Source organism: Coturnix japonica, chromosome 17 (genome assembly GCF_001577835.2).
Source record: "Coturnix japonica isolate 7356 chromosome 17, Coturnix japonica 2.1, whole genome shotgun sequence".
NCBI lineage: Eukaryota > Metazoa > Chordata > Aves > Galliformes > Phasianidae > Coturnix > Coturnix japonica.
The window spans coordinates 3,803,177-3,816,054 of NC_029532.1; the positions used below are offsets into that span (position 1 = coordinate 3,803,177).

Genomic DNA, 12,878 nt, shown 5'->3' on the forward strand with positions numbered 1-12,878 from the left:
GGGAGGGCAGTTCTGCAGGGTAACTGCATCATTCAGCCCCAGCGCATCCTGGCCACGGTGCACAGCCACCCTGCAGGGGGAATTTAAGATGCCAACATATACCTCTGCTGTGTGGTGAAGTACACAGGAACACTGCCAAGCTCCTTGCTACGCACTGCACCTCTGCAGTTTCAGTTATAATTAGGATCACCCTGGCTGGAAACACAGCGCAGAGATGCTGTTTCTTAAGCCCTTGAAGAAAAACAAGCAGACTGTTACCACCGCCAGTACGGAAGCATTAATTTCTACTTTAAAAACCACTGAAGACATCTCCATTTCCAAGCTACACCAAAAACAAAAGTGGGATCGATAGCCCCAAGAAGAAGGAAGCTTTTTGCCTCCTGCCCAGGGGTATCTGCTAGAGACAGCCAGAGGCACAGCATCCCACGGCCCAGGGATTACTGCTTCTCTGGTAAACATCAGACAGTGACTATAAGTGACAAAAAAAAGGGCAGGTTTATATACAGGTACACATCCATGCAGTTTCTAAAGGAGGCTATGTCTTCATGAAGAGCTTTGGAGCAGAAGAGTGCCAAAATTGGTACTGCACTTAAACGGGCACCCTGAACCTATAGTAAAACTAAGGAGTGATGACCTGGACAAACCACCCAGCATCTTCTGATCTTCCCACTCCTTCCCCTCTTCTCCACACAGAAAGGATAAATTGACCTAAGATGAACGTGGAGTGCCAGGAAGTTCACAGGCCTTGCATGACAAATATATTATGTATGAACAGGCACAAATAGAGTAATCCCTAGGAACCCAAATACCAAACCAAAACAGAGAAAGGAAATGCATTGCCTGCCTTCTGATTGCTGTGCTGATGCAGAAGAGATACCCTGAGTTTCAGCACTGGAGCTGCAGCATCAACTCTGCAGCATGACATCCCCAGGGGATGTTCTGCACTTTGGTATATGCTGGTCCCCTCCCTGCCCTGAGCTGTACCACTACTGCAGACCTCACAAGGCCATCTCCACGCTCAGGCAACTCCCAGCTATTCATAGATGAGCTTCTATTAAAAGTAAAAGCACAATCAGCTTAAGAAATATCCAGAGATTACTCTAGAGATCACAGCAGCCAGAAAGAGAGAAAAATCTAATGTGCATTAGAATCAAAGAGCTCCATCCCCACTCAGAGCAGTGTATGTGCAGAGTGAACCACAGGCAAGTCAGTGGAGCCAAAAATCACCATTAAAAGTAGGAGTTAGAGCTCTGTTTTCTGCTAGCTTAATTCTGAGCTAACAGCCCATCAAGGTACACCCCTTCACTGACGGAGAACCATCCCTGTGCTGGTAATCAGGCAGCAAATGAACAGTTATTATAAGGCCCTGCTCATAGAACTTTGTAATTACTCAGATGACAAATTGCTCCCAGAGCTGCAATGGGCTGCTGATTTTTGTCAGAGCCCCAAGCCAGATCCTACCAAAGATACTCTGCCTTTACATGTGTGAGAGTGACAGGAATGCAAAGAAGAGGAGCAAAACAAAGGCTTGTTCAGAGGTTCTGCCTTTAGGTATCTCTTCCTTATGCTAAGAAACTCAGCACAGCCTCCCCCAGCCCTGCTTCTCCAGTCTCAAAAAAGTGCTTTTTCTTAATGATCTCCAGGGTAAGTTGACTCTGCTGTAAAAATGCTTGCAGATGTTGAGCATCAGCTGCACAGCATCTCCGTAGAATTCTGCCTAGCGATGCTTTCAGAGCCTAAATACAACTGAAAAGCTATTCTGAAACATGGCTGCAGTTCACACTGCATTTAATATAGGATTACATCAACACTGCCTGGTTCTTCAGCCAAAATCCACAGCAGCATCACTTTAATATCTGCTCAGCCCTTTCCCAGGTACTGTGCTGGCCACTCTTACACCAAGACAGTTTCACAAACAAAATGACAGTCCAAGCAAAGCCAGGCAGGATCTCCACAATCCTTCTGCTTGCTCAGACACTATTAACTCTTCACCCTTCAACACAGCTGCAACAACACAACCTGGAGCCATAAGAAACAGGAAACGGAGTGTTAAAGGGGACTGCTGAGGCAATAAATTATTAAAATAGTATTTTCACCCCCCGAGACTTGAATTCAATTCCTGTTTCAGTCGAGTGAAGAACTGGTTTTTTTCCAAGCTTCACTCTGCATAATTTTTTAGTTCGTTATGGCCGCAGTACAAGTATTTTAACAGAACTTACAGCTCTGCTATAGCCCAGGGACATCAGCTCTGATTTCCAGAATGGGAAGGCCCACATCTGACAAGGCCTTACAGAATTTGGAATTCTTTAGCTCTATCTCCTGGAGCACTTCAGGAAACAACGTCCTTTTCTTTAAAGGACACCCACAAGCATCCCCAAAATGGATGTTCTCAATACAAAATCCACACTGCTCTTCTGTCAGCTTAACCGCTGTGCCCAGGGCTCTAAGAAAAGCCACACGAGTCATAAGACTTGCAGAAAAGTGGCAGAAGTTGGCACGTTTGCTTCCAGTCAGCAAAACAGTTTGAGAAGCTTGCATAACGCCTGCATCCAATGTGTGCTAGGCTGAACTGCAGGAAGCTGCTGAGCAGGGTCCAAAACACCATCTCACCTCAAAGCATCAAGTCCTTCAAATTGATGTCTGCTCTTTTCATGAACACCCCCAGGACAGTGACTCCACCACCTCCCTGGGCAGCTCCACTGCACAACCATTCTGAGATGCTCCCTCATACCCAGCCCAAACCTCCTGGTGCAACATGAGGCCATCACCTCTCATCCTATCAATATTAAGTGGAAGCAAAGATTGACCCCCCACCTCACCACAACCTCCTTTCAGGGGCTGTACGGAGCAACAAGGTCTCCCCTGACCAAACTCCATCAAGTCACCCAATAATAAGCATAACACATGTTTTAGAAAGACCATAAATATAAAGAGAAACAGAACTTTGGAGCTTTTCAGAACGTGCCTGAGCCACTCCAGACCTGACCAGACCACCCAAGTGTTTAAGGTCACCAGGCCCAAAGCTCTGGGCTCATCTCTCCAGGCCATGATGGGCTCTGCAGAGCCTCAGAGTCTGCTGGCTTCAACTGGCAAAGGAGGTGAGATCCACCCTGCAGATACACAGCTCAACAAGTCCACAGCTCTGTGACCAAAGCACCTCAAAGTCTATATACCCACATGTGATGCTGCCAGCCTGCTTAGTGCAGCACATCAGTGCTTTCTAAGCAATTCCCAATCCTCACACCCAGCAAGCATGCTGCCAGCTTCTGCAGAGCAACCCTCAGCCTCCAAAGATGCCCAGTACCAAACAGCACATGAGGCCGCACACACCACTGCTGCAAGGAAGGCACTGCTCATCATGCACTGCTGCATCACCATCACAGAGGTCCCAATTATTGCTATGAAAAACAGCTTGTCTCTTGTTGTTAACCTTCTCTGGTATCATTTCTAGTATCCATTAACGATATACACACGTGATGTGACCAAGACCAACAGCCTCTAGGAAAGGCACCCACGATCGGCACCCAGACCCCAGCATTGCAGCACAGCTCCGACCTCAGGCCAGCCAGACCCATCTGTCATAACATCAGAAATAATTCAGCTCAAGAGCAATGAGAAATCATGCCACCAGTGGGCCGTCTCCTTACTGTGCATGATTTTCTTCTCCTTGGCAGATTTCATTTTAGCTTTCCTCCCAGCCAGCAGTACTCTGACTCATACGGTTACGGATCTGTGAGTCCAAGGAGGAAAGCATTACACCCAAAACTGTTTTTCTCTTTACTTAGTGACATATTAATAAGGTTTGCTGTGCATATTGCCAGTGGGCTTCTCATCACAGATGCCACCTCAAAAACAACTCTACATTGGGCAATACAGGCTGAGCTCCACATGCTTTGAGGCGACTGCCCACCACCCCTTGTCAATGTCTTGTTTTTGCCACTCAAGTGCATGGTCTGAAACAAAAACTGGAGGATTGGTTCACATGGGTGGAGCCCTCATGGGTTTGCTCCTAATAAATCTGCTCAGTGCATCATAACAAGTTTCACCCCTCTAGCCGGAACACAACAAGAGCTCCATTTCCTTGATTAAATTCTGCTATGTCATCTACTTCTTCAGTTTCCCTACGATAAGGGTTCATCTTAAAGATGCTAAGAAGTCTTCACTCCAGCATTTTCTCTCACTCTCGGATAGTCAGGCTGGAGCCTGAAGCACAAAGAAGCAATGTTGAGTAATTCACACGGCCAGGAAGGGGACCAGCTTCCTGCCTTGGAATAACATTTACAGAAGGTGCCTCAGATACAGCACAGCAGACAGACTCCCACTCCTTCTATTTAAGTACAGTGCAGTTCTGCCTTCACTGGGGAAGGCAGGTTCAAGGCCTTCACTTGGCATCCCCAGCGAGGGATTGATCCGTGGCTACCAAAAACAACCAGCAGCCTTTAAAAACAAAGTTTGTCCACAGCTAAAAAGTTGTAATAACAGTAAGCACATGGAGTGCTGAGAAACAGTAACTGCATCAGCACAGGGGATTGCTTTTAGATTCTCCCCCCTCCCCACTGGTTTTGCTGACCCTTATCAGCTTGATGCCACAGCACAGTGTTTATAAAGCAAGCACGAAAGACAACATTTACCCATCTCAAATCACCAAAGGAATAATATTCAGAACTCCCAACACAAGGATAACTGTGATAACAAGAGAAAACCACTCTAGCACCAAAGCTGTCCTCCCAACCTGTCAGCTCTCAGGTGACAAATTCCTGCCACTTTCACACACCAGCAGGTCCCAGCAAACCCCACCTGGCATGACATGAGCATCACCTTCCAAATCAGGTACAGCTGGTTTCCTCTCTGCTGCATGAACAGTCTGAAAGATGCCATAAGCTTCTCTTTTCCTACAAAATCTAAGGCCTGTGGCAGTTACCAGAAGTCACCACTGTAGAGATACGATCAACAATCAGACAGCAAGGTCTGCAGAGAGCACCCAGCTGCTGACAGAAAGCAGAAAAGATAACAGACCTATATTTGCTTGAACCAACCCCTGCACGACTAACAGAAGCAGTCAGAGGACAAACACAGGCACTGTTGCACCTACAAACTTCAAGATTCAGGCATCCTTTTTTCTTCTGACAGCCACCCATGTTATGTTCTGTTTTAACTTAATTACGCATCTCCTCCTACTGATTCTCCTCCTCCAAGTCTTTGCTAGGAGCCATATAGATTTCTCCAAAGCTAGAATCATTTATCTCATGGTCTCTGTAACACACTACCCATTCTATCACAGCACTCCATGCTTTTATCAGCCTTCTAATTAATGCTGGATGAAAAGAGGTACTTTCTTCACTAAGGACTAAAGGTTGCTGCCATTTGAAGGTCCATTATTTGACCACGATGCATTTCCCTGAAAGCAGAGCCCTACTCCTGGCTCTCACACTGTGCTCTACAGCTCTGAATAAGTCATTTTCTAAGAAATGCCTATGGTTTTAACTTGCAAATAGGCAACAGCATTTGTCCAGCTCGTAGATCATACAATAATTACACATGTCTTGCAATTAGAGTCTCTACCACCACTCTGGCAATGCCAACTTCCTTCCAGGCAATTTACAGCCATAAGCAAATTCAGCATACACCATCAAAGCCTGGTGGGTTGGTATTTGGTTAGGGGTATATAAGATTGCAAGGGAGAAGGATGCTTCTGAGATGAATGCTCAGGTCTGGGATCAAATTAATTTGATGGATTCAATCCTCACAGTGTTGGCGCTGCTTGGATCCCTTCATCAGAAACATGATGGTTTCACCTCCGTTCAAGTCCTTCCACCCACTGTTCCCAGCTCACAGTCACTGCCTTCCCTGCAGCCCCCTTAGGCCATCTGTTCTGCACAAGTCAGAGGTGCCTTGTTCTCCCCACAAGGAGCAATGCAGCAGGAAGGCACCAACACCATAAGCATGGATTCAATGACCCTCCGAGGTCTCTTCCAATGCGAATTATCCCCTGAGCCCATAACCACAGCAGCAGCAAATGCCTAGAGATGACCAGATTAACCTTCCTACCAGTTCTGAGGCCCAGGATAAAGCAGTCTGCAAACAGACGTGTCACCTGGCTGGCTTCTGCACAGCTTCTCTCATCCCTACAGTGATTTTAACACCATCAGCTGCTACAGCAGCCACCATGCTGAGTCCCCGGCAGCAAAAGCACACATAGCTGCCTTGTCGACATCTGGTATTATAAACACAGGCTCTGCATTGTTGGATAATCCATTAGCAGCAGAATAAGTGACACTGAAGGAGTAATTAGCAGCAACTAAGAAGCCTTCGTGTGCAGGAAGAAAAAAAGATATTTGTTTGGGAAGATACATAAGTAAACACCGATTGCAGTCAGCAACACTCCACTGTGCTTTGAGGCTTTGCATGTGTGGGATTCAGCGCTGCTGCAAGATGTCAGCAGCAGCCCTGGGCTGAAGTCCTGCACAGCCAGAGCCTGGGGCTGGCACAGGGACCAGCAGGTTGTCCTGCTGCATGAACACAGCTTGATCATTTGGAATGAGTTTGACAGGTATGGAGGGGAAAGCCAGCCCAGCCCCTCTACTGAACATCTCTACCAAGCACATCATGCAGCACAACTGCATCAGCTGCTGTTTGCATGCAGACCTCCGAGCACTCTGAGCAGCTCATCAGCACCCTAATTCCACGTGCAGTGAGCAGCTGCTGCACCACCATCCCAGCACCAGGCTGGAGATGTGACATATGCCACGGCCACACTAACAATGACATTTGTACACAGCAGGCCACAGTTCCTCCTCACGCCACTAGCACAATGAGGAGCCATGCTTATTCTGTTCTTCCATAGCTGCTGCTTGTGTTTTTCAACCCTACACAAAACAGTAACACGATGCATTACAGGCTCCCAGTGCTATTCTAGAAGGTTTAGGTTTTGCAGCATACACACATATATTCTGTGTAAGATGCCTCACGTTACCAGTCTCTAATCCAGGCAGCATTCAATGCTATCAAATGGAAAAGGACCTCCTCCCTTCGACATGATTTTAATTTCCAGCCTAATTATTTCCCTTATACGCTTTGCTATGGACAGCTTCACACAGCTCCTGCTCTGGGGACCCACCATTACTGCATTCCCTATAAGCCACCATAGCACACTGCTGGAGAGACTGACGGGTCACTGAGGCCACAGGTCCTGCCAGGAATCATCCACAAAATGGAAACCAGGAGCACAATTTCATTCCCTTGCCCTCCAGCAGGCAGACACTCCCCAGCTCCCATTGATCCCAGTGGAGATGACCATGACCCCATTATGTTTTCTCAGCCTCAAAGAAAGGGGCAGCACACCCCAACCACCATCCCTCAACAAACCCTCCTGCAGTCCTGCAGCCATCCAGCACACTGCAGCACTGCCTGCACAGATCCTCTAAAAAGGATTTACGAGGTCAGGCTGCCAGTACTTAGAAAGCATGAAAACAGCAGAGCCAACAGGTGAACCCGCTGTGCTTACATGCTCCAGGAGACCCCTCCTCCCCTTCAGTAAGCTGTGGGGCTGCAAATCTTCCCCTTCATGGGTAGGAATTTGTACTTTTGTCTGGGTTAGTGAACAAAAAGGTGGATCCCGGTGACATGAGGCTCAGTGAAACGCATTCATGCAATGTCCTTCCCTGCAGGACTCCCAGGATCTCTGGGGGATATTGCATAGACTGAAGGATCAGAAAGGATCCCAAATGTTGGATGTGTTTCTGTATCTTAAACAAATCTTGCTCCTGCTGTATCTGGCTCAGAGAAAGCACAATCCTGTGCCTTCAGCCCATGTATGCAGCACTGCTCGAGGCACAGGAACAGAATTTGGGGGGCTTGCAGGTAAACAAACAACTCGTACACACTGCAGACCTCCCTCACAAGCTGTTCTGTATTGTATGTTTAAACAGAAAGAGGAGAATGGTGGGAGAACAGCATCCCACAGCCATTGTCATCAATACAGCTTTCTGATAAAGAAAAGCCCACGCAAGCATTGAGCAGGTATCACAGCAGCTGCTGCTTTCAGGCAAGGCAACAGCAAGCTGCTTACAGCATCACAAAATACCTTGATAGCTAAACCTGCGTATGGCTGAATGCAATTAATTAAGGAGGTCAGCACAGCTGAGGAACAACCCCTCCCCAGGTGTTGTGTGTCGGAGCGGATCACGGCGCTGCCATTGACTCAAGTTGCAGATGATGAATGCGAAGGTCACATGAAGGGAAGGCAGCGGTGCATCGCCTGCCACAAAATGGTAGCAGCGGGGATGCGGGCACGTCCTTCCCGCAGCTCCAGACGCGGCACCCAACGCGGATCACACCGACCCTCAGCCTCACGCACACCCGAGGGGGCACCTGACCGGGGGTGGGGGGATGATTCGGGGCCGTTCCGCTCCGTTATGTAACGGGGGCTCCCTCCAGCCCCGAGCTGCGGCAATGCCGGGGGCTCCGCCGCGGATCCCTCCCCCTGCTCGCCCCGCAGCGCCCCGCACTGCGCGCACCCCGCGGCTCTCGCAATGCACCGCACCGCCCGTGCGCCCAACGGCTCCGCCGCGTGCAGCCGGCAGCTCCGTGCCCTACACCGCACTATACACACACACATCGCTCTCCGTGCCCTACACCGCACTATACACACACACATCGCATCGCTCAAGCACCCGGCGGCTTCTCCCGTGCCGCCCCTCCCGCACACCCCGCGGCTGTGCCGCACGCACCGCCCGCAGCTCCGCTCACAGCCCGCAGCTCTCCCCGCTCCGTTACCTGCCGACGAAATTCTCCAGCACCGAGCTCTTGCCGGCGCTCTGCCCTCCGACCACAGCGATCTGCGGCAGGTCGAGGTTCGCGTTCTGCCCGATGGCGGCGAAGGCGTCCTGCAGCCGGTTGACCAGCGGGATCAGATCTTCCATCCCGCGGTTCCCCATGGTGGCGGCGTGGCTCCTCTCTCCCTCTGACCGCCCGCTTCAGCTCTAACAGCGCCGGGTACCGACCCTCCCCGCCCGGCCGCAGGGCTCCAGCCCGCTCCGCTCCGCTCGACGCCGCCCGGGCTCAGCTCAGCTCTGCTCCGTGCGAGCCGCCGCAGTGGGGCGCTTTAAAGCTGCAGACGCTGCTCTGCACGATGGGAGTTGTAGTTTGTGAGGGGCTGCATCACAGAACTCACAGCGGGGGGATGGAGCACCGAAACCTGCGATAGATTCCAAGCTGTGCAATTCGTGTTAATGTTTTAATTGTTATCTTAATGTGTTTTAATGCAGAAGTTGATGCTGCCCCTTTGTAGAGGTCAAAGCAAAGACCAAAAGGCATCAGGCATTTAAAGAGCGATGTCACCTTCCTCTATGGGTCAGAGCTGGTGTTTAGGGCACTCCATACCACACGGATCTTTAAAGCATTATACAAAGAACCATGAGAAGGAAATTGCTTTGTTCCTAGAAGTTGGCATAACCTGAAGTTTAAGCACATGGTTCAGTTTACTGCTGGTAAACTACCTGACTACACCACTGCAACAGTATCCTGTAATACAATAGCTATGCTAATGAGCCTTGATGACTAATTAGCGTCATCTGAAGCTTCTGTGCTCCTAGGTGCTCTATTTAAAGTCAGACCAGTATTGACTTCCAACTCAGTCATATCCCTGTATGCCTATAGAGCTACATGATTCTCCTCCAACATAGATGCTGTTATCTTAGTATTAGTTATATTTCATTGTTAACCTGTTTGCTTAGAAATCAACGGTCCTATTGCTAGTTTTCCTACTGATCTTACACCTGCCCTATCACTGCTGCTTGCTTTGATTGGGCCTCTGTTGGATGCAGTGGCACCAGGAGCTGGTTGGTAAGGCTGCCTTGTCAGCTCTGAGATTCACCTGCTAGATCCTTCTTCGCTTTTGGAGAACCCTGTTGTACAGTGACAGCAATGAAAAGATGGTAGTAAATACCCAAAAGGTTACTTACAGGAAAAACTCACCCATATGGAAGCCTTCAGTCTGCTGGGAACTGCTGAGGCAACCTCCACCAAGCAGCAGCCTCCAAGAGATGCTGCCTTAGTGGTGGTCAGCCCTTAAATGAGGTCTGGAGGAGGTGGAGTCGAGCTCCATCCCATCCGGGAGCACAGCTCCATTACTGCCACCTGTGCTCCCAGAGCTGACCCCACACTCACCTCAGCTGATTAATCAGAGGTTCAGGCTGTGATTACCAATTTCCCATCCACCTGTTCTTGCTGCCTGCTGACATCAATGCTTATTGCCTCATTAATGCTTATAGGGACTTGACTTTTTTCCTTCCCTTGCACTCATCCCTATGAATCCACACCTGCCTCTAATGCTCCTATTACATTAATGATGTGTGATTGTGACCACTGCAGCTTTTGTGATGCAGTGATATTGCTGGATTTTGCACAGATCTCTTAGCAGAGAGATCAGTGTTATCAATATCATGATAATATTATCAATGTTATTATATATCTCAGTATTAGTGGAACTCTTACAGAGGTTTAAAGAATAAGTTCTTGCATCCTCAGCTTTGCAGTTGCACTCTGGGAGAAATAAGAGTACAGTGTGCGCCTGCAGTGTTACTCCTACAAGAACTCGTTAATATAATGGAGTCTGTTTAAGTGTTTCGGCAGCAGTTGTAGCTATGCAGCTCAGTCAGACCCAAACAGCACTGAAGATAGAGAGGCTCGATTTTCAGCAAGCTCTAGATAACTTACACCTCCCATTGATGGAAATGGGAACTGCAGGCACTTAAAATCCCAGTCCTAAACCTTCCATTTTCTCTCCTGCAAGAGCCGTAGCTGTAAGGATGTTAGGAACACACAGGCCTTTAGATTCTGTTATACCTCCTGCCTATGACTTACACAGCAGCCTGTACAAGCTGTAGGAGACAGACAGCAATGTGGTCATCCATTAGGGAAATACTGAAGAGCAGCAGTGGTTGTGAAAGAAGACAGGATTTTTGTCCTTGCAAAAATAACACAGTCAAATGAGAAAGAGGCAGAACCATGGAATGCAATTAGCTGATAGTTCTCCAAGTCATTTGCAAACTGTTTCTTGGAAGTGCAAGTGTTGCACGGTTTCCATTCTTTCCAGGTAGAAATTTGTTTGGGAAGTGTTTGTAAATAGAGGTGTATGGGAGATTGGTAATCACAGCCTGAACCTCTGATTAATCAGCTGAGGTGAGTGTTGGGTCAGCTCTGGGAGCACAGGTGAGAGTAATTGAGCTGTGCTCCTGGAAGGGGTGGTTGTATCTTCATATTAATTTTAGAGGTATTATATAGGTGCTCAAATGCTATTATAGCGTGATGATGCTGATTATAGCATTATAGCATTGCTGATCTCTTGTACCTGTCTCACAAAGATGGTTTCTCTGGTGTTCTAATTGGTTAGAAAAGCTATCTGAAAGCAAACCAGCTCACAGGGCTGTGATCAGTGCTTTTCCTTTCAGGACATAACGGTGATTATTTTTCTTCCGTTCTGAAGCAGGGAATTTGCTGAACTGGTCTGAGAATGGATTGTGGGCAAGATTTGTCTTCAACACAGCTCCACAGAAGCCAGAATGTATATAAGGAAAGAAGCTGACTGTTATGTAGTCTGTTAGGAAAGAGGCCTGGATATCAATGTGAGTTCAAATGAGCAGCAAAGCTGAGCTCTCTGTGCTTTACACATCTGGTGAGGTGACACAAAATAGCTCCTACCTTTTGAAACCAAGAGAAGCAAATTAGCCCTGGAGTGAAACAGTGGTAAACGTAGTGTATACGTTTCTATCCTTTGGGCCTGCCCTGCTAGTGGAGAAATACTAGGAAGGGTTTCTGAAGCAATAGAAGGATGAGTGGTTACAAATATCCCACTGATCATTTTGCTTTGGATTACTGTGCGCTACTTCTTCTGTATGTGAATGTTACCCTCCTACAGATAAAACAGACATGGAAAACAGAGTAATTCCATTAAGTACTATCAGCCTTGGAGGGCAGGGCTGGTGAAACTTGACCCCGTTATTTATGGTTTCAATGGATAGTCTCCAAAAGGAGGAGGAAAAAAAAAGTACTTCATAGCTCCATATGCTTTTTTCTTTGAGGAGTTTGGTAGGTTTTGAGATACTGAAGTGAGAACGAGCTTATATCCTAGTGAAATGGGTGAGTAATAATACTGCAGGCTTCAGAGGAAATGGTAGGCAACAGATTTTTTTAGTACCTCTCATAGGCACTGGGAAATTGAGATCACTGCTCTTGAAAATGTGAGTGTGCAGCTTCAGCAAGGACTGCACAGCAGTTCTTCATTGGAGTTAAAATTAAAACGTGCAACTGCACAGTCCAGGCATGTTCTGTAAACTGGAACTGGTTCATTACCTGCAGGCCTGATCTGCTCCCTGGAACAAATTCATGTAGCCCAGCAAAAATATGTCTGAATATACAATGCAATCCAGCTCCTAAATGAAAAGCATTCCTATGGTCTGTGCCCTTATCTACCAAGAAATGTCACAACCCCATTTAATCATATAGAAGCATAATGCAGTTGTTGGCTCATCTCTTTATTGTTGAGTACTTTCTGGGTCATTTTCCTGTCTTGACCTTTTAATTCTTATAACTGTCTGATTTTCTGCCACTGTCAACGTTACATACCAAGAATACTTTAAAAAAACCAAACAACCCTTAGGTTATAGAAATATACACAAGCATACACAAAATAAATCAATTAACACCAAGCTACCCAGAGCTGTGGTCATTTCTACAACCCAATGCCTGTCCTTTATGCATCTGGTTAATACAGGGAGATGTCATGTATCTCTAGGATTGTGAAACTGACCATCTTGCCACTGGTAAATGCTGTAGCAGCGTAGTTACAAGAGCAAAAAGGATCAATATGCAAATTCATC

At 47.5% G+C, this 12,878-nt stretch overlaps 1 protein-coding gene across 21 annotated transcripts in view; it reads right to left on the reverse strand.

The window, feature by feature from the left end:
* DNM1 (dynamin 1) overlaps positions 1-9,090 on the reverse strand; it is a 55,525-nt gene extending 46,435 nt beyond the window's left edge. For 15 of the 21 annotated variants that reach the window (XR_001558683.2, XR_001558678.2, XR_001558679.2 and 12 more), the window contains exon 1: positions 8,776-9,088. Coding sequence is in view for 13 of the 21 variants with exons in the window: in XM_015879117.2 (XP_015734603.1) it covers positions 8,776-8,936 (161 nt within the window). In the remaining 8 variants the exon portion in view is untranslated. Of the gene's footprint in view, positions 1-8,775 lie in introns of all 21 variants that reach the window. The other 6 variants (XM_015879118.2, XM_015879115.2, XM_015879124.2 and 3 more) reach the window with 2 other exon arrangements.
* Positions 9,091-12,878: the final 3,788 nt, after the last annotated feature.